This window comes from Acanthochromis polyacanthus, chromosome 19 (genome assembly GCF_021347895.1).
Source record: "Acanthochromis polyacanthus isolate Apoly-LR-REF ecotype Palm Island chromosome 19, KAUST_Apoly_ChrSc, whole genome shotgun sequence".
Lineage (NCBI taxonomy): Eukaryota > Metazoa > Chordata > Actinopteri > Pomacentridae > Acanthochromis > Acanthochromis polyacanthus.
Genome location: NC_067131.1, coordinates 21,939,494 through 21,960,783, shown reverse-complemented (window position 1 = coordinate 21,960,783; position 21,290 = coordinate 21,939,494). Strand labels below are relative to the sequence as shown.

The following is a 21,290-nucleotide window of genomic DNA, read 5'->3' as shown; positions in this document are numbered from 1 at the left end:
GAGAACGGATGGATGGATATTCGTTGTTTGTCGGACAAATGTGTTTATATTACCCGCTGTGGTAATCACATCTGAAAGTGGTTTATACCGGCGGATTCATGAGAATCTAAGCTTTCCATCGGCGTATAGTGTTTGTATAATCGCGTTTGCAGCCGTCGGACATTCTTGAAATTCCTATGCAAATTAGTAAGTGTACCGCCGGCGGTACACTGAAGTTTTTAAACTGCACAAACACATAGTGCTTCTCTTACATGTTAACGTGCTTGGTGGTAGGGTCCATGCAGGGATCTTACCCTTAACCCTGCCCTCACAAGCCTTGACATTTCTTGATGACAGGTAGCCGGTCATCATTTTGCGGCCAAATGATGATCCAGTCTGGAAGAACATTTAATGTTGAAAATTATGTATTCTGAGCTAGAGCACCCAGAAGGTGGCGATGTTCACATTATTACTATGACATTCAGATATAGTGGATGAGATTGTTCACAAAGTATATAAAAACTAGGCATGCAATTATGATAGACCGCTTCGGCAGTGCTGTTCTGACTATTACATTTATTTCTTAAGTCACCCTGCTAGTCCTGTGAATAAATAAAACAGCAGTGAAATCCATTGTACCCGATTTGCTTGCCCTTTGGGGCAACTCTTGTAATATTGGGCTATAAAAATAATAAATAAATAAAAAACGGATATCAAACAATGAAATTTAACTTCTAATTTGTTTTTTGATATCCGTTTTTATTGAAAAAAGAAAATCGGAAAACGGATTGGTTTTCCATTTTTTGAAAACGAAAAATGGGAAACGGCCATTATCCGTTTTTGGTGTTTTGACCCCAAATCGAAAATAGAATGACGGCGACGTACACGGACCCAGCAGCAGCAGCAGAAGCAGCAGCAGAAGCTGCTAGACAGATTGATGTTCCCGGTTTGTGAAACTTTGACTGATTTTGCTAGCTGGCTATCAGTATTATCCGTTAATACCAACAACAACACAACCGCACTGAAAATGAAAGACAGCAAGATCAATGTTGCATTCCAGGATAAGACTAAAAATTCTTTATGAAATATGAATGAAACGTATTACTAGCAAAATGATTGAAGTATTCATTGTGCAGAAAAATGCTCCGTCAGTGCTTTGCCATTATATAGGATGGATTATTATACTGTATATTACTACTGCAGATGTTTAAGCTTGTGCTAATTTTAGCTAGTATGTACAATTTTGGGTGGTTCAATCAACAGTTAATAATGATGTATTTTTCAGCTAATCCAAGGGAGTTTAAAACAGTTCATTTGAAGAAGAGGGAGAATTTTCTAATCTCATCAAGAAACATTTCAAACATTTAAACTCAGCATGTGGGTATTTTCACATGAATTTTATGAATTGTTATCTAAAAAGTAACTAAAGCTGTCAAATAAATGTAGTTGAGTGGAAGGACAATATTTCCCTCTGATATTTACCTTAAAATGGAAATACCCAAGTAAAGTAAAAGTGACTAAAAATTGTAAATGTACTGTCCATCACTGATGTTAACGTTATAGAAATCATGCAGAAGCCACTTTACACATTTAACTTACAGCCTGTGTGTATGTATATTTTGAAATATAGGTCAGCTGCCATCCTGCAGTGCAGACAGTGTGTCATCTGCAGTGGCATCAGCCAGTGAACCACCATGTGCTGTTTCAGTGAACATGAGGCATAAAACAATGACTTCAAGGCTGCTGGTGGTAAGACATTTGCATCATTAAAGGGTCTGATTTTTAAGTGTTCTCCGTGCCTTTCTCAGCTTTGAATTAGTGGTAAGTTGATGTAAAAAAAATAAAATAAAATAAAGTAAAGATAGTTTTGTGTGCGTGGCACAAAAAAAGCCGGAAAAAATAAATCACCATCTGCACCCTCAGGGCTAAGCCCCTGATCTCCTAGAATCCTAGATCCGCCCCTGCCGTGATGTCCCTACACTCCAGTGGATCATTTATACATGACGCTACTTCCAAGAGGGGTCAGTTTCATTTTCCTTCTGAAGAACCTCATGCATTTTAAAATCCATCATTGTGTGTGTGTGTACTAATCATAATCTTACCCTACATGCTCAGTAACAGCACAATCTCAACCGTTTCCCAACTCAAACGCTATGTAGAATGTAATGAAACTGTGTATATGAGCCATAATCTTCAGTTTATCCGTTCTCCTGACAAGTCATTTAGACATGATTTTCACATTATAACAGTATCATTTATTAAGTCAAAATTTGAAAAATGTCACAGTTTACCTGGATAAATAGTATATATATTTGACAAAATTGTCTTGTTATAACATGTTCATTACTCTGCCAAGGAATGCAGCCAAGTTATGTGATGCTCGGCGTACGTTTGTCTGTCTGTTTGTCTGTCTGTCTGTTAGCAACATTCTGTCAGAATCGTCACGCCTCTGTCGTCACTTAGTTACACCCGCCTTCTGACTTTACACTTCATGGTGATTCGTCCGGCCAGTTTTAGGAACATCCAACCTCGAGCCTTATGGAGGGTAACTAGACCCACCCTGGCAGAGAATTAAATTCGTTGCCGTGGGTTGTCTAGCGCTAACCTGGAACCTCAGTCTCCACTGAAACTGTAGGCTCCACACCAAAGTAGCAGCCACCAACAGAAGCGTCTGTGATACTGTGATCACGTCTCCTGCACTCAAAGATCCACACAAAGACAAAGACAAAGGCCACCCACTCCCAGAACAGATCCAAATTGCAAACACACTATTGCAAAATACGGCCAGCATCTTGTAACAATAAACTTTTCATGCTATAACTGATAAAATTTAAATGACCTGAACCTGTTTAGAAAGACTCAGATTGAGAGATGGGTGTGTTAATTTTAAAAAGTGAATGGAGCTTTGGTGGATTGTGCCCTTAGTTCTTAGTCGTTCCTTCAGTGAGATGCTACCTCGTTACTGGGTTGTGTTGGTCGTCCATCTAAAGTTTATTTGTTAAATACTCTTTTTTCATAATAAAAACAACACAAATGCGTTACTGTTGTCCGTTTATCTGTGTGTTTATAACCCAGGTAACCGTGGACATGTCAGTTCCTCCCTCTCCGGTGTGTCAGTCTGTGGAGATGGACGTCTACCTCGGCCAGTCGAAGCTCTCTGGTCCTTCCTTTCTGTCTCTACCAGATTCATCTGGTCCAGTCCGAGACAGTCCTTCATCTGTGAGATCACACAGCCACACACAGACACACACTGTCTCATTTCCTGGAATCACATTCCAAATGTTATTTTCACTTTGTGCAGTTGCTGGAGAGCAAAGCGTTAAACTCTAGCATCCTGGACTTCTGGGCTACCTCTGGCTTGGCACCCCAAACAGATGGAAACAGCCTCCTCAATCTACCGGCAGGTTCACTATCCACAAAGACAACCCTTTCCCCCAGCCTCTGCAAGTCTTCACCTATGCAGGGCCCTGGACGCCAGCTAAGACGGAAAAAGGCATTAATGCAGCTCCACCTGACCTCACCCGTCTCCCCTGTCTCTCTTTTCTCTTCCTCTTGCACACTTTCCCACACTGAAGACATTTCTAGTTCTCACATCTTTTCTGCTGAATCAGGCCGGAAGTCTCTTAATCTGAACCCCAACCCAGTTCAAGTTTACAACCACAATCTGACCACACTTCTGACTCTATCTGGTGAGGAACTGGTAAAATTCACTGGAGGGAAGCCAGGGTTTGTTATTCATGTACACAGCATTCACTTTCTAAAAAATGCTGTCTGCTTGTGTGTTTTGTGCTCTTTGTCAGAGGAAGATCTGCTAATGTCTATAGCAGCAGCAGAAGACACAGCAGATGCAGTCAACAGCAACTCAGACAGTGGCCGGGACTCCCCTAGAACCACGTCGTCATTCTCAACTACGTAGGGAGTGACTCTGTGAATCATCTATCATGCAGTTCTGTGATGCAGAGAACAGTCTGTATATACCAATCAGGCATGACATTAGGATCACCTGCCTAATATTGTGTCAATCTCCTTCATGCTGCTAAAACTCCTCTGACCAATTGGGGCATAAACACAGGACTTCTGGGGATGTCCTGTGGCACCGGGATGGTAGCAGTGAATTCTGTGGGTTCTGTGGGTTGCAGGGTGGGACCTACAGAGATCAGGTACATCCCATTGATTCTCAATACGATTTGGATCTGGGGAGTGTGGAACCTGAATGAACACCTTAGCTCTGTTGTGTTCCCCCCGGAGCACTCCTCAGCAGTTTTTGCAGCATATCGTGGTGCACTGTCCTGTAACTGTGGCAACTGGCATCAAGGACTGCTGTTAGTTATTGGGGTTGGGGGGTTGCTTGAACTACAGTGGTTAGGTGGGTGGTACATGTCAAACATCCACATGAATGTCAGGACTTAAGGTTTCCCAACAGAACACTGCATTAGAATAAGATGATCAATGTTTTCCTGTCAGTGGTCAAAATGTTGTGGCTGATCAGTGTACATGCTGTGGTTTTGTCTCTTTTAGCACCTCCTGCAGCAGCTGGTCAGAGCAGAGTGAGGGTAAATCGCTGTGTGGAGCAGAGATCCGTAAACCGGAGCTTCAGTCCTACCCCTGGCTGTGCAGGGTAGGGCTCTATAAGCGTCCGTCTGTGATTTCTGTGGATTCAGTGGCCAGCACCTTCCTGCCAAGTCCTTCTCCTGACTCCACTCGTGCCTCCTCTACAACACGCATAGGTACCAGGACAGTGGTTCCCACACCCTTCTTTATTTAATATATACCCCAACAGCTTTAGCAGATAAACTCAAGTGTCCGTTCATTACTGTCTTATTCTCGTTGTGTTTGGTATCAGTCTGTTACGCCCCGAGAACTAGGGGATGAGGGGAGTAACAAATAGACTGAACTAACAGATACAGAGGCAGGAAAACTGGTTGTGACCTAAACAAAGAGGAATTTATTTACCCAAAAAGAAAAGAGATTCCAACACAAAACAAGATTCATAAGTACAAAGCTGAGCACCCTATCACGCAGCCCTTCAATAAGCAGACCCTTGGCCTTTAACAGAACGCGAGAGAACAACACCAACACCACACTCTGGCAGCTGATCTGGCCCACTCGCAAAGACGATCAGGTTTGGCTCATCATTTAACCTTCCGTGTTGATTGTAAGGAGCCACAGGTGCACCTAGCCACTCCCACCAGGTGTAACCTGGTAACAGAGTAAAGAGAGACGAAAAACGCAATCTATCTTGCCTACTCAAACACACTACAGAACATAACAGTCTATTAGACTGTTACCAAAAATAGATAAGAACTGAATATATCATAACATGTGGGCCAAACTGTCAATCAGAACTGCACCAGTGTCCAAATGCACAACAGTTCAGTATTCATTTGTCCATACTTCAGATCTATATCCTAGACAACTACAGGCCACCACAGATATGTAACAACTGCTGTTCTCATGTGCAAAATATCTATTGAATTCATATGTATGTATCAGGTTTCATCCAAACTTAGGAGGCAACACTAACTGGCATAGTTTTATTAATTTTCCCACAGTTGGTCAAGATCTGGCAAGTTACAGTGAGGATTTTAGACAGATATGACCCAAAGATTCTTTCTTTTCGACTGTTTGTCTTCTAGACCCACACATCTATTTTATTGGAAAGTATTAGCTATTTCACTCATTTATCCGCAGCTTTAAGCAAACTAAAGTTTGAACTATTTATCCATTACTTTTAGGTTTTCATTTCAGGATAGCTAAAAAAAATCACTTTGAAACTTAGAAGCACATTTCAAGACAGCTGTCACTTTAAGCTAATTATAATAATAATAAGCAGAAGAAGAAGAAAAATAACAGTACAGTAATAATTATTATAATCTTTTCTAAGGAACAAAGTGCTTTACAAGACAGCAAATTAAAAAAACAGATAAAAACACATTACAGTTTAGAAAAACCAATACATTATTGAAAAAGGTACACTACTACAAAACCATTTTTTTCAGTTGAGATAACATTAAATGAATCAGAAATGCAGTTTAGACATTGTTAATATGATAAACGACTATTCTACCTGGAAAGGGCTGATTTTTATTGGAATATCTACATAGGGGTACAGAAGCCTATTTCCAGCAACCATCACTCCTGTGATGCTACATTTTGTTAGCTAATGGTTATGGCTAATTGATGATTAGAAAACTCTTGTGCAATTATGTTAGTGCATGAATAGAATTGTGAGTTTTCATGGAAAACATGAAGTTGCATGGGTGATCCCAAACTTTTAAATGCCACTGTATAAAATGAATAAATGAATTCAGAAACATTACAGAAAGTTCAAAGGCTCTCTACTAAAATTATGTTTTAAGAACAAACTTAGCAGAGGTCACTGAAATGGTCGACCTCATTTCCTCAAGCAGATTCTTCCAAAGCCTGTGGGCCCTGACTGTAAATGCTTCTCAATCAGGTTCCTTGAACAGAAAAAATGGATGTATACCAGTGTTGTAAGGAATGGAAATACAAGTAATCAGTAAAATCTTGAAATTTATTCCAAAACATACTCAAATACGGGTTATATGATCACAGCTTTTGGTTCTGGAGTCGATCAATAGATTTTTTTGTTAAAGCAAGCAAAAGGCTGCTGCAGTAACCCAAGCATGGTGAGAGTACAGCTTGTAAATTGGTTTCTATGTCTTTAAAAGTTAAGACAGACCACATTTTCAAAATATTTCTAAGATGATAAAAGCCTGATAGCAAACCTTTGTGGCACGCTGCTTATTATCAAACCACATACTCTGCAGCAGTCTTGACATGTCTTAGAGAAGAATAGATTTTATTACACAATTAACTGCAACTTTTCTAAGAGAATAGCAATCTTAATTTGCAGATTGCATTAATTATATAACTTATAGAAGTGATGAGTTACCATTTGGCTATGAGGGACCCAGTTGGTATTCTTTTTGTATCGAATTTTTATCGGCAGGACTGTGGCTAGGGGTTTATTCTTTACTTTTAGTTATCTGTCTCAAACATTTATTCCTCTTCTTTAAGCAAAATGTTCCAGCTTGTCTGCTCACTTGATTCATCTGCAGTATGCAGATACACTTAAAATTCAGATCAGAATTTCTGTTTTCTTGAATTACCATGGTTGAACTACTCAACAATCTTCAGATGTCCGCCCTTGGGTACAATTATCCCCGGTTTGGAACGTCTTTATCACACTAGGGGCTAAAAACGTCCACAGAGTACCTGTTCGCTTTCTTTTTATTCACATTGGGAGATGTGGTGTGAATAGCGGTTGAGATGTCTGTAGCTAAATTATTTCTCCCACTGTAGGTGTTGCTCGCTGTCAGCCCACCAAGCAGCTCCCTCCCTGGGCCCTGTGTGCGATTTACCCTCTGGTGGCTGTGCTGCTGGGAGCCTGTCTGGCAGTGGTGGGGCTCTATGGAAGTTTCTTTTCCAGAACGGTAGTACTCATGTGGCTGATATCTGCTCTCTCTGCCTTTCTCACCTCTGCTTTGCTGCTGGAACCTCTCAAGGTGAGTTTAAACATGTGGTCTAATTAACTCACTCCTTAGATCTTTGGTGCATAATTCCTCTGATTTGCATCTTCATCTTCCTCGCTAAGGTGTGTGCGCAGGCCTTGATCAACACAGTGGTGTGGAGGCCGGTGGATCCAGAGGTGGAGGAGCAGCTGGCTCAGGAGGCCACTGTGGTAAGGGCATTCGGAGAGCATAGTGGAAAGGTTCAACCTCCATGTGGATACGGGCTACTGCAGGCAAAAGAGGAAGCCCGCAAAGTCCGAGCTCTGCAGGCACTCATGAGGGTAAGAATGTAACTGAACAAAAACCATATAGTGGCAATTTGTCTCCAGTAGCATCTCCAGTGTTTTTGTGATTTCCACTGCCTCTGTTCTGTAGCACTGTGTGTGCCAGCTGTTGTTTCTGTTGCTGTTGCTGATGGTGAACTACCAGGACAGGATGGAGCAGAGGCAGGGTCGGCTGCTGCACTCTGCTGCCAGAAGACGTCTTCACACAGCACCCTTGGGCTTCCCTAGCCTCACCTCACTCAGAGAGTAAGGCCAACTCTTAGCTTCCTGCTGTCAAAACACTGAGCCATGCGACATACAAACTGCAGCCACCCAGTGCAAAATGTGGGGAGAGAATCCTGAGCTGGAGACTCTGCTTGTCTAGACCAGGACAGAACAGAAACAGATATTCTGTATTGTAGTGACATGTTTTTACTAGGGTGATCATATTTGGGTCAGCATATGACTTTTCTTGTCTAGCTTTAGTCTACAGTGTGTTTCATTGTGAAGTCATGAGCTAATGTACACAAAAATCTTTATTCATTTTAAAATGGACAGACTGGCGACCTGTCCGGGGTGTCCCCTGCCTTCGCCCGAGTTAGCTGAGATAGGCTCCAGCACCCCCCGCAACCCTAGTGAGGATAAAGCGGTGTATAGAGAATGGATGGATGGATGGATTTTAAAATGATACCAGTAGCTCAATATGATTGTCATTAACCCAGTGCTGAACACAACACTCTACATAATCAAGCGCTGTGGAAAACTATTTAATATTGCTAATGTGCTTTACTATTTATAGCTTTTTTGTTTTGTTGTGAAGCCTTTTATTGATTCTAAAAAATCTAGTTAACATCAAAGAACATTATTCTTACAACCTTACAAATTCAGACTAATACACTTCCTCATTACCACCTGTTTAATGTGTGCAAAAAACAGCCAATTTAGACATTTTTTGTTGTAATGTTTTTTTTCCTGAACTTATTTAAAGAACAGTTTGCATTTAAAATATAAAGTTCTATAAATATAAATATAAATATTAAAGGCTTTAGTTGCTAATATGTATGTTTTTCTTACTGTCAGCAAATGAAAAACAAAACACAACAGAGCATTTCCACCTTGAAACTGCAGTGTTATGATGACAATGTAAAATACACAGCTTTAGATTTATGGGGTGTGATTTGCAAAAAGCCTAAGGAAACAAACATGTCAACTCATAGAGCTGGAATTTCCATATCGTTATTCAGATTTGGTTACGTCTGTCCATCCATCCATCCATCCATCCATCCATCCATCCATCCATCCATCCATCCATCCATCCATCCATCCATCCATCATCTATACATGACTTAGAGTGAAGACAGAGGACACCCTGGACAGTTTACCAGTCTATCACAAGGCTACATATACAGACAAACAGTCACATTCACATTCACACTTATGGAGAATTTAGAGTTATCAATTAACCTCAGCATGTTTTTGGACTGGGCTGCGCAGTGATGTAGTGGTTAGCACTTTCGCCTTGCAGCAAGAAGATCTCCGGTTCAAATCCCGGCTTGGGCCTGGGATCTTTCTGCATGGAGTTTGCATGTTCTCCCTGTGCATGCGTGGGTTTTCTCCAGGCACTCCGGCTTCCTCCCACAGTTCAAAAATATGCTGAGATTAATTGATAATTCTAAATTCCCTGTAGGTTTGAATGTGAGAGTGACTGTTTGTCTGTATATGTAGCCCTGCGACAGACTGGCGACCTGTCCAGGGTGTCCTCTGCCTTCACCCGAGTCAGCTGGGATAGACTCCAGCACCCCCTGCGACCCCAGTGAGGATAAAGCGGTGTATAGAGAATAGATGGATGGATGTTTTTGGACTGTGCAAGGAAGCTGAAGTACCCAGAGAAAACCCACGCATGCGCAGGGAGAACATGCAAACTCCATGCAGACATACCTCCTGCTATGTCTGCATGGGGGGGGGGGGGACATGCGTATGGCTGAATTACTTCAGTATAACAACCTGCCATTGTGTACCAAATTACAAAGTGCTGAGGCAAAGTGTTATGACACCTCAAAGCCATTTTAAGATAGGAAGGGATCATTTGAATGGATAAAACTTTATATGCAATGTAAATATGATGCACAAAGATAAACTTTTACAGGCCTTTGAAAGCTATTGTCACTGATGTTATATGTTTTTTTTTACTGTCAACAAATAAAAATTGATTTATTAAGTGTGCCAATGCATAAGCTTTGAAATATACTTATTACTATGCCTCTCACTTATTCTTGTAGATTTTCAGCATCAAAGTCATCCCACAGCTTTTAGAAAACCAGTAAAAAATTATTTATCAAAATGTATGAGTCAATTGGGAATAGTGTGCTATGGTTTTTACAGAATTCACAACAAATGGCATAAAAAATCAAATCTTTTCTCTAAACAGTTTACTACTATACTTTTTAGCAAGATTACCTAATAAAGGCACAATTTTTTTTTTTTTACTGGGGCCTATTTTCAGCCACAGATTAATACACATTTGATGGAGACAAGTATTTGCTGTACCACAGCAGCAGGATGTGTGGAAATTAGTCAAATAAAAGTAGAAATGTGTTTATGTCCTTGATATTTCCCCAATATATACTTTCACACACTCATGCCTGTTCTTTCATTATCCAGCTGGTCAGATGCACAGCAGTGGATCAGTCACACCTTGGTGCCACACCTCCATCAAAACCCCACCTTGCTCCTTGTAGGGTTACCACAGCTGCAGTACACAGATACACAAGGTCCCCAGGCAGTGGACCTTCTGGGAAACAACAGTGTAACAACACTACAACTCCTAGCCGCCACATGGCGCATGGCAGGGAATAGCAAGGAGCAGTAAGTGGATTTGTTACAGCAACATCAGTGCATCTTCCAGACATGTTGAAAGTGTGTTCATTAATACTTTCATTCTTCAGTTGTTGAATTACTCTTTTGTAAATAATGAGGCATGTCAGCCCATTAAAGCCTGCCAAAAAACAGAACACTGCAGCTTTATTTTCTTCTGAGAACAATGTAGAAATAAGAGGTGATAATTTTGTCATGTAGATTACCATAAACTAGTTTGCACATTTTGTCTGGGATGCTAAATCATTTTTGGATTTTTGCATAATTTTAACCCTTCATTGTAATGATGGAACATAAACTTGGAAAGACATACAGATGATACTTCTTATTCAATTTTATGCTTTACCATGTTCAGTTGACATTCATTGAACTGCATTACTCAATTTAAATGTGCTTTCCAAATATTGATTTTGGCTTGGTGCTTTTCTAATTGTTTTGCTTCCATCCCATTTTGCACACAGGTTGAAATCTCTCTCCATAGACTTCACCCACTACCACAGAGAGTCTAGTTTATTTATAATTGTGTCTGTACAACTAGCGTGGGCTCGGACACAAGGGGTCACTCCCTTCCTCTTCATCCATCCTCTCCTCATCCCTTCATCCATCTCAGGATTGGACCTTCAGGTGGTGCTCACGGTAACAAACCCTTTATAATAAAGAATTCCTTAGCAATGAATTAAGAGCAATGCATTAAGCCCTAAATTCACTCAATTCACAGATTCTTCTTCTCCTCTCTGCGCTTATCATCTTCTTTGGGGAACTGTGGTCTATGGCAACTGAGTGTGCTCAGTATCTGTGTCAGTTCCATCACTGGTTCCAACTCCTCCTGGCCTTCTTATCACTGACAACAGCTATGCTGCAGCTCTGCTTCCTGTCTATTTCCTCTTCATGCCTTTCCAAGGTAAAGAATGAAATAAGAAAAGTTTTTTGCCACTACCTCCAACAACACAGTAAACTGCTTCATTTCTGTCACAGCAATACAGTACATCACACTGATTAACTTACAACCTAATTAACAACCTTTATGTTCTATTCAGCTGCGTTCCCATCCAGACAGCTTCATCCACTTCCACAGTGCAGCACTTCTGGCACTAACATCTTCTCAGTGTGCTGCTGTCCTGCTCACTCTGCTGGTTTTAAAGGTAAATGAGAGCTCTAGTCCATCATTAATACAACATTGGCACACAGATTTAGCCCTTTAGTGAGTGTCTGCTCCTCTCCATTGCTGTGTGTTCCAGCTGCTGGGAACCTTGAGGTTTGTGCGGAGGTGGGTGGTGATAGGCAGAGTGCTGCAGAGAGCCTGGAGGGAGCTGTGGGCTCTGACTGTCCTAGTACTGCTGCTGTTGCTGCTCTGCACTCACCTCGGATACACAGTAAGAGAAGGAAAATTCAGCTGAAACACATTCATAAAGAGTACAGGCATTTTATATGCTCTATATTTGTTTCAGCTTTTTTCCAGGTCAGTGGAAGGTTTTGTGTCTATACATCAGGCCGGTGTCTCATTGCTGTCAATCCTTCGTGGCCACATGTTGCTCCAGAAACTGTGCAGGGTCCACCCAGTCCTAGGTCCTCTCTATGGGCTACTGCTGATTGGTGGAGGTCTGTGGCTCATGGCCCGATTCTGTGGAGCAGTCCTTATTTCTACATACAGGTACACAACATAACCTGTATTTTAGTGGAATGGCCACGTTTAGGGGAATCAAACTAGTCACACATGACATAATCTCTATTATTTTTGTTTTTTGCTAAATGTGTGAAGGTAGCATAACTTTTGGGACAGTTTAGACTGCCACTCAATGAACTTATTTTCACTTATAGCCACACCACTGAGTGGAAAAATTTGTTAAATATAAACATTTAACACATTTTTCCACTCAGGGGTATGGCTATAAGGGGGCGTTAAAACACATTAGCATTTGCTAATTAGCAATAAACCATTGTGACTTATTTTGCTGGTATTTGGCCATAAATCTTTATCTTGCTGATGGAAATGTTTAGACTTTATCAAAATTAATATATATTCTACTGAAACGTAGAAAAAAGGTGAGAAATCGCAGGAGAAACCAACATAGGGTCCTAGTAAGGTGTTTCTGCTACCACATACTGCCAAAACAGCTTCAGTACACCTTTGCTTTTACTCTCCATGTTTGTGGAATTCGAGAAACATCATTCTTCCAAGAGATATTCCCTCATTTGGAGTTTTAGAGAGTCCAATACTGTGGTCCAAGGTCTCCCATAAATGTTCAAATTGGTTGAGATCTGGTGACTGTTCAGACCATAGTATTTGATTCTCATCATTTCTATTTTCATTAAACCATTCAGTGAACCCTTGTGCCCTATGGATGAAAGCATTATCACCCCTTTAGAGATTTCCATTGAGCCTTTCTTGTAAGGGGGCAACTGGATACAAACTATGCCAGTAAAACTTTTCACACAGTGTAACTGAGTCACTGGATGTCCTTAGTGGAGATGGTCATGGGTTGAGGTTTTATTTTTAATTTGTAATCTGTCTGTACATTCATAGTCTAATTTCAGGGTATGATCTAGTCAGTAGGTTGAGCAACATTTCATTGAAATTCCTGAATCTCAATTTCATATTGGCATTAGAGGAGAAATCAGGGAATAACTAAAGTCAAACTAGAAGATCTGGGGATTGCTAAGGTCAAATCCTTTTCAGAATGTCTATACTCAATTTTACTTCAACTTTTATGTTGAAATACTTAATTGGATGTAGAAGGCTTTGGGTTATTGGCACAATTTGAAATAATCACACAAAAACAATAATACCAACCTTATGGTGGCACATAAATGAAAGGAATTACAAAACATGTTATTCTCTGGTGACCAAAAACGTTTGTAGAAAATTGAATGGCGACCCATCCAACAGTTGTTGAGTGATTTCAGTCTGCATTTTGCTACCCAACTATTATAAACATTCCACTATCTGATCTTAGATTCAAAGTGTAAATCAAGCCAAGACTGGTACTCTTAGTCAATGCTAGCTTCACTTAGCATCAGCTGCCTGCCTACGACCCACAAGGATACATGGGTATAGTTGAGGGATAGATTGTTTTATAACAGTAAATTACATCTTGGAGCTGCACAGTGGAATAGTGGTTAGCACTTTCGCTTTGCAGCAAGAAGATCCTGGTTCAAATCGTGGGGTGGGCCTGGGATCTTTCTGCATGGAGTTTGCATGTTCTCCCTGTGCATGCGTGGGTTTTCTCTGGGTACTCTGGCTTCCTCCCACAGTCCAAAAATATGCTGAGGTTAATTGACTATTCTAAATTGCCCGTAAGTGTGAATGTGAGTGTGATTGTTCGTCTGTATATGTAGCCCTGCGACAGACTGGCGACCTGTCCAGGGTGTCCTCTGCCTTCGCCTGAGTCAGCTGGGATAGGCTCCAGCACCCCCCGTGACCCTAGTGAAAATAAAGCGGTGTATAGAGGATGGATGGATGGATGGAAATTACATCTTGTATTGAATGAGTGTCACAGAAGAATATTTTTAATATTGTATCAAATGTGATTCAGTCATTAACCATGTTGTGTCCTAAAGGGCAGAGCAGGCTGAGTTATTTCATCCAGCCATTGACCCTCAGGACTATGAAATGGTGGAGTTCTTTATCAAAAGACTGAAGCTGTGGATGGGACTCACCAAAGCTAAACAGGTAAAGAGTGCATCTAGTTGGGAAACATTTGAATGAAATGGCTGAGCAGATGCAAATCTTCATGATTAGTTCATTTTCCTCATGCCACACCTTTCTTTCCCCTTCTAGTTCAGACACAGGGTGAAGTTTGAAGACATGGAAATCCCTCCTTCTCAGTCTTCACAGGAGTCTCGTCTCTCCACCTTGTCTTCTACCCTACCTTCTTCCTGCTCCCCTTCTCTGTTCTCCCCATTTTCATCTCCTCGTCCTCTGTCCTCAGCTCTTTCCATTAGATCTGAGTACTTGTCCGTGTCCAGTGCTGGCTTTGAAGTCCAGCCTTACCTGGACAACCTATTGTCCTGCATTAATGGTCTGCTGTCTCAATTTGATCGGGTCAATCAGATAACTGAAGACATTCACAACCTGGAAATTAAACTACAGCAGGTGCAGGCCAGGAGAAGGAAAGCATGGATAAAAAACAAAGAGGAAAATGAAGGAATATTTGGAGAGTTGGGGAAACCAAAGGCACCAGATGAAAGGAGGATAATGACAGAAGTTAGACCCAGGAAAATAGGTCTTCTTTTCCCCAGGCCACGAGTCTCCCTTCCATCCTCATTTTCATTCACTCCCTCCACATTTCAGTCCTCTGCTGCACCAATTTGCATTTTTCCACGTACACGCAACTCCTACTCTGAGTCTGAGTCAGTATCATTTCAGTCTCAGCCATTCAGCGAAGCACATTCATCCGAAGCTGCCAAGCTTGCACTTGGAAACTTTGGGTTGTGTGCAGGTTCTCCTGGGTTCGGCAGGTTCCCCAGAAGAAGAGCGTGGTATTCTGGGAGCTCTCATTCAGCTGATGCTGCACAGAGGGTCTTCCAGCTACCAGGAGCGGTTTTATGTAGAAATGGTGGAGAAAATGTAGCATTCACAAACGCCAGACCCAGAAGTGAAGAGGGGGAAAGAAGGCAAATAAGTGATGGACTTCCGGTGAAGAGGAAGGCTTGGATTTCTGAAGGACCACAGACTGAGTAAGACACATGCAGTGTGAACACTGCTTAATCTGAATGAATCTGGTTGGCAACAGAGGCACTGACTTGCAGCTACAAAGTGTGAAACAGCTGGACTGTTTTTGTTACTTGTTTAACACTGCATAATGTAACACTGTTCCAATGAGTGGACAGACTGCACTGTGTTAACAGGTGCTCTTCAGGCAAAATGAAGTGGGCGCTATTGTATTTTACACATGGAGATAAGTTTAGTCATTACAAAGGGTACAACTCCTTCTTGGGTTCTGTTTTTTTGACAAGACTGAAATAAAAAAGAACAAAAAAACACTGATGACATAGAAAGGGAGATTGAAACACTCTTTCCTACCACATTCTGAACTCATTCATAAGAAACCATTTCAAGTTCTTAGGGTAGTCTTTACTACCATTTATTTTTTTAAAACCTTACAATATTATCTAATACACTTACCATACAATTATATTTCTTATGACAAGAGACACTGTAAATGTTTTGCTCCCCAGAGAAAGAAGATATGCATCCATTTGGCCCAGAAGTTGGTGTATGTTTAATGTTTTCATATTTTTCCTCCAAACACACACAATAAACATTTTTCTATAGCAGCACTTTGTGAATGAGTATGTATGTTTAGTTCAGTTATCTGTATATACAACTCTATGAACATGTTATCAATATATTATTTTATGAGTATACTTGATATTAGTTTTTCCAAGGAAATTACCTAATATAAGATTCAACATATGATAATACAAGATGAGACCTGTGTCGTGTGTTAAGGTGACTGAATAGTGTTTGTTTTAAATTAAACAACAAATTGTGTGAGGGGCTGCACAGTGGATTGGTGGTTAGCACTTTCGTCCTGCAGCTAGAAGATCCTGTTTTGCATCCCCACCTTCACAGGATCTTTCTGCATGGAGTTTGTATATTCTCCCTATGAATGTGTGGGATTTCCAAAAACATACTCAGGTTAATCGGTAACTCTAAATTGCCCGCAGGTGTGCATGCAAGTGTGATTGTTTGTCTCTATATGTAGCCCTGCAATACAATGATGAAGGCAGTGTGAATGGATGCATGTATGCAATGGATGAATAGATGGTGTTACCACTCTGACTCAACAAGTGGCAACAAAGACGGGGAGACCACACAAAAGTCCAAGGTTTAACAAAAGATTTATTTAAACAATAAAATGTGTAAGTGTAAGGTGGAGTGCATGTGGTGTGTGGATGTGTAGATAAATCAAACTAAACAAAAAGGAGACAGCATGGTGGCCAGGGAGCAGGAGCAGACTCCGAACAGGTGTGCCAGATCTGCCTAAATAGCCCAGATTAGGAAGAGGGGCCATAGCCACACACAACCGGCACAGCCCACCTGCACAGAGGGAGATGGGAGAGGAGCAGCTGCAAAGGCCCTGGGGCCGTCACACCCCCTCCCACAAAAAAAGGGCCCCTTGTAGGGGACCGTCTCCAAATTAGAGCATACACTTTCAATAACACTGGATTTCCTCCAGCGGCGAGCCAGAGAAAGCATACTCAAAGGACAGGGACCAGGGGGACCAGGCAGGGCAACCATAGGAACCAGGAACCCAGGACACAACACGACAGACCCTGGGACAGCAGCAGACATCCGGAATCACCAGCAGCGGATGGACAAATGGACACCTGGACATAGGAGGCGCAGCAAGAAGCCCAGACACAACTCCAAGATAACCACAGGACTGATAAAAGGTACCTTGACACCGATGGGCAAACCTATCGATGTGCAAAAGAAACAGGCATCGGGGCTGTACAGAGGCGCAGCACCCCACGCACCAGTCCTGAAGACCCCACAGGTGTCCAGAAACGCTGCTTCAGATGATGTCCGACCCAGAATTCAAAACACCAACTTCCAGCTCAACCACTCCAACTCAGCAGCCTTGGCGCCGAGGCGTGAATTAAGAGGAGGAGAGGAGAAACTAGAGATGGGATGAACAACAGATTACAGAGGGGCATGGGACAGAGCGTCCGCTAACACATTCTCTTTGCCTTTAATATGTCTGATGTCTAAATGATATGGTTGCAGAAATGGTGCCCAGCGCATTAACCTCTGATTTGGATTTTGTAGAGAATTTAGAAAGGTTAAAGGATTGTGATCCGAATACACAATGACTGAAGAACTAGACTCAATGTAAACTTGAAAATGTTGTAAAGCCAGGATCAAAGCAAGAGCTTCTTTTTCTATAACTGAATAATTCAGCTGATATGAACTGAACTTCTTAGAGAAGAAGCTAACAGGGCAGTCCACTCCATTGTCATCCGACTGTAGCAACATTGCTCCTGCTCCTACATGGCTAGCATCAACATGTAGCTTGAATGGCTGATCGAACCTGGGAGCAAGGACAACAGGAGATGAACAAAGGAGGGCCTTAACTTCATCAAAAGCTTGCTGACAAGACTGAGACCAAACAAATTTTACTTTGGATTTAAGCAAATCTGTTAAAGGAGCTACAACACTGGAAAAGTTTCGACAGAAACAACGATAGTAACCCACAAGGCCTAAGAATCTCATGAGTTCTTTCTTTGTAGTAGGAAACTGAGAAACTGCTGTGACTTTTGCCATTACAGGCCGTACTTGACCCTGTCCCACAACTTTTTCCAAATATGTAACAGTAGCTTTAGCAAAATCACACTTGGCTAAATTTAAAGTAAGGTTCCTATTAGACAAATGATCAAACAGTGCCTGAATTTGGTATAAATGTTCATCCCAAGTATTGCTGTAGCCAACGACATCATGTAAATATACCGTGCAGCCCTTCAAACCACTGACAAGACGATTCATTAACCGTTGAAATGTTGCTGGAGCATTTCTTAAACCAAAACCCATGACTGTATAGGAAAACAAGCCAGATGGAGCGATAAAACTTGCAATTTCCTGTGCTCTTTGGGTTAAAGGCACTTGCCAATGCCCTTTCAGAAGATCTAGCTTACTTACAAACTGAGCACTTCTGACTTGGTCAACACAGTCCTCAACTCTTGGCAATGGAAATGAGTCAGGTTTGTTACCGCATTAACTTTATGGAAGTCTGTGCACATGCGTGGTGACTTGTCTGACTTCTGCACGATAAGGCAGGGAGACGCCCAGCTGAAAGCAGATGGAACAGCCAGATTATTATCAAACATATATTTCACTTCTTTGTCAATAACCTCCTGCTTTTCCTCTGAGACATGGAAAAATCTTTGTCTGATTGGCTTAGCATGACCAACATCTATGTCGTGTTCTATTAGATTTGTCCTAGTGAGTGTGTCCCCAAACAAGGATGGATAATCTTGAATTATCTTTGATAATTGTACTGCTCTTTTGTTTGGCAAGGGGACAAGAGAGAGTTTAAATTTTCTGTTTCAGAATTTTTTTAAACAACCACAAAGAATAGCCTCATCTGGCATTGCCACTTCCTCCCCCCCATGAAGAGTTGACTGATGTACCTCACAGGCAGTCATTACAGTTCCCATAACTAAAGACTCACGCTCAAAATAGGGTTTTAGGAGGTTAATATGGCACAACTGTTGCTGCTTTTCCTATCAGGAGTTTCAATTAGATAGTTAAGGTCTGAAAGCTGTTTCACTACTGTGTAAGGACCATGAAACTTTGCCTGAAATGGTGACCCCACAATAGGCAACAGTGCTAGAACTTGATCGCCTTCACAAAACTGACGCTTTTCAGAATGTTTATCATACCAAGTTTTCATTTTATTTTGAGATTTAGCCAATTTTTGTTTATCCATTTGACCTGCTGTATAGAGATGATGGCGAAACCCATTGACATAGTCCAACAAATTAGCTGGAGGTTCATCTTTGGACCAATTATCATGCAGAACTGCCAACGGACCCCGGACTTTATGGCTGAAGACAAGGTCATTAGGACTGAACCCAGTACTCTCTTGACAAACTTCCCTAGCTGCAAGTAATAACCATGGTAATCCCTCTTCCCAGTCTTTGTTCAACTCTGTGCAATAGGAGCGCAATAGTGATTTCAAGGTTTGGTGAAACCTCTCTAATGCTCCTTGGCTTTGTACATGATAAGCTGAAGCCTGATTGTGTTTTATGCCAAGTTGTTGCAGAACTTGAGCAAAAAGTTAAGAGAAATTTGAACCCTGATCACTCTGAATGATTTTTGGAATCCCAAAGATAGCTAAGAACTGAGTCAACGCTTTAACAACAGACTTTGCAGTTATGTTATGTAAAGCATAAGCTGCTGGATAGCGGGTTACCAAACACATTTCTGTTAGTAAATATTGAGAACCAGATTTTGATAACGGGCCAACGCAATCAATTACCAAATTTTCAAATGGATTTTCAATCGCAGGTATTGGATGAAGTGGTGCTGGTTTAATAGACTGATTTGGTTTACCTGTGAGTTGACATGTATGACAAGACTTAAATGATGCAACATCACATTTTAAACGAAGCCAAAAAAAATAATGGAGAATATGCTGATATGTTTTGTTAACTCCTAGGTGACCTGTTTGATTGTGGGAACAAGATAACACTTTCTCTCTGAATTTGGAAGGAACTACAATTTGAAAAACTGGATTTCCCAGGAGATCCGTTCCTTGAGGAATCCAATAAGTGGCGGGGATCAGTCTTCAAGCAATAGTTTCACTATTTACTAATTTATCACATGACCTCTCACCTGTAGTTTTTTCTGCTCTCGTTGCCTTTTTCTTTGCTGCTATCTCTTCTTCAGATCTTGGTGATTTAATGACAACACACATTCACAATGAAAACATTCATGCAGGTCAGATGACAGTAAATACATTAAAACGTGATTTAAAAGAATCTGGTTTAAAAGTGTGATACTGAGGGCACTTACGGCATGGGGAAGTTCTGCAGGAGAACAAGACACCACCATCTTCGAATTTGCAGCATGTTTTCCTGTGAAGAAGGAAATGCAGAAGATTAAAATATGTTTCGAAAAATAATATCTTCATCGCTACAGTCAAGCGTAACGTGTCACAATTTGCACATACCCCACTGAAATCGCAACTGGCCCCCATTACAATATACAGAGCGTACTGTAATTCAAGAGATACTGGTTAATATAATAGCATGCATATTCTGTCAGGATAAATTTTTTCAATACAAAGAGTGTGTTTTAAATGCAGAAAAACATTTTATAGATAGCATCGATATAACATACTGAGTAGTTCTTACCATCAAAACAAACACGCCACAGTTGTTGGAGCATCTTTGCAGTGTTAGGCCCTTGGGTGTGAAAATAGTTTTTTAATAAAAGAATGGCAAGAATATAGCAAATGTTAGCAAATGCAATGTAGTAATGTCTCACCTGAACATCATTCACACCAAGCTGCCTCCAAGGGCCAGGAGATAGGCTGTGAGCAATGTGCCTGGTCAAAGAGTAAGTGGAAGTAAATAAAAGTACAATAAACCATTTTAAAGCAACACTTGGAACAAAGCTGAAAGTGAATAAGGAAGAGGCTGGAACTTCAAATCAAACGTTTTTGTAATGGGCTTAAACAGACCTGCCCCACTCAAACAAAATATATGGTTCTGTTTCCATCTGCATAGAATAATGTAACAATAAATAAGAATAATGTAACAATTACTTCTATCCCTCGCAAACACTCACTTTTGTTGTTTGATTTTGTTTGTTGGAACATCTTAATGCAGGCGATATTTACATTCAAATAAAAACATAACCTTTTATTAAACAAAAAAAAGAACAAGTGGTTTAAAATAGAACTACCACTGTCCAGGCAGGATCTAGGAAGGTGCCCTAAAAACCTGAATAGATGGACTCTACTCTCATCTCTCCAGCCGCTGCCACAGAGGGGATCTAGAAAGAAAATTGGTGGACTTGTTGGTTGGTTGTCTTCTTCCGACATTATATAAAAAAGTAGTCTACATTTGTAACTATTTTGTCGAGTTTATTGCTCTCATTCATCACAGCAACTGGAACATCATCTCATCA

The 21,290-nt window shown here is 41.0% G+C and overlaps 1 protein-coding gene and 1 long non-coding RNA gene across 4 annotated transcripts in view; one reads left to right on the top strand and one right to left on the bottom strand.

The window, feature by feature from the left end:
• The window catches only part of pkd1b (polycystic kidney disease 1b), a 47,242-nt gene extending 31,314 nt beyond the window's left edge, over nucleotides 1-15,928 (top strand). For 2 of the 3 annotated variants that reach the window (XM_051939212.1, XM_051939213.1), the window contains 15 exons: nucleotides 3,055-3,198; nucleotides 3,281-3,668; nucleotides 3,780-3,891; nucleotides 4,498-4,706; nucleotides 7,306-7,508; nucleotides 7,598-7,795; nucleotides 7,890-8,044; nucleotides 10,439-10,642; nucleotides 11,113-11,287; nucleotides 11,370-11,552; nucleotides 11,689-11,793; nucleotides 11,890-12,024; nucleotides 12,100-12,302; nucleotides 14,210-14,321; nucleotides 14,430-15,928. In XM_051939212.1, the coding sequence (XP_051795172.1) occupies nucleotides 3,055-3,198; nucleotides 3,281-3,668; nucleotides 3,780-3,891; nucleotides 4,498-4,706; nucleotides 7,306-7,508; nucleotides 7,598-7,795; nucleotides 7,890-8,044; nucleotides 10,439-10,642; nucleotides 11,113-11,287; nucleotides 11,370-11,552; nucleotides 11,689-11,793; nucleotides 11,890-12,024; nucleotides 12,100-12,302; nucleotides 14,210-14,321; nucleotides 14,430-15,332 (3,429 nt within the window). In that variant the 3' untranslated portion in view covers nucleotides 15,333-15,928. Of the gene's footprint in view, nucleotides 1-1,835; nucleotides 2,001-3,054; nucleotides 3,199-3,280; nucleotides 3,669-3,779; nucleotides 3,892-4,497; nucleotides 4,707-7,305; nucleotides 7,509-7,597; nucleotides 7,796-7,889; nucleotides 8,045-10,438; nucleotides 10,643-11,112; nucleotides 11,288-11,369; nucleotides 11,553-11,688; nucleotides 11,794-11,889; nucleotides 12,025-12,099; nucleotides 12,303-14,209; nucleotides 14,322-14,429 lie in introns of those variants that run through there. The other variant, XM_051939214.1, reaches the window with a different exon arrangement.
• A 575-nt stretch (nucleotides 15,929-16,503) lies between these two features.
• LOC110971274 (uncharacterized) lies at nucleotides 16,504-20,234 on the bottom strand. The gene is made up of 3 exons (XR_007937907.1): nucleotides 20,172-20,234; nucleotides 19,992-20,047; nucleotides 16,504-18,443 (listed from the first exon to the last, which is right to left on the bottom strand). It is a non-coding gene; the product is annotated as an uncharacterized LOC110971274 (long non-coding RNA).
• Nucleotides 20,235-21,290: the final 1,056 nt, after the last annotated feature.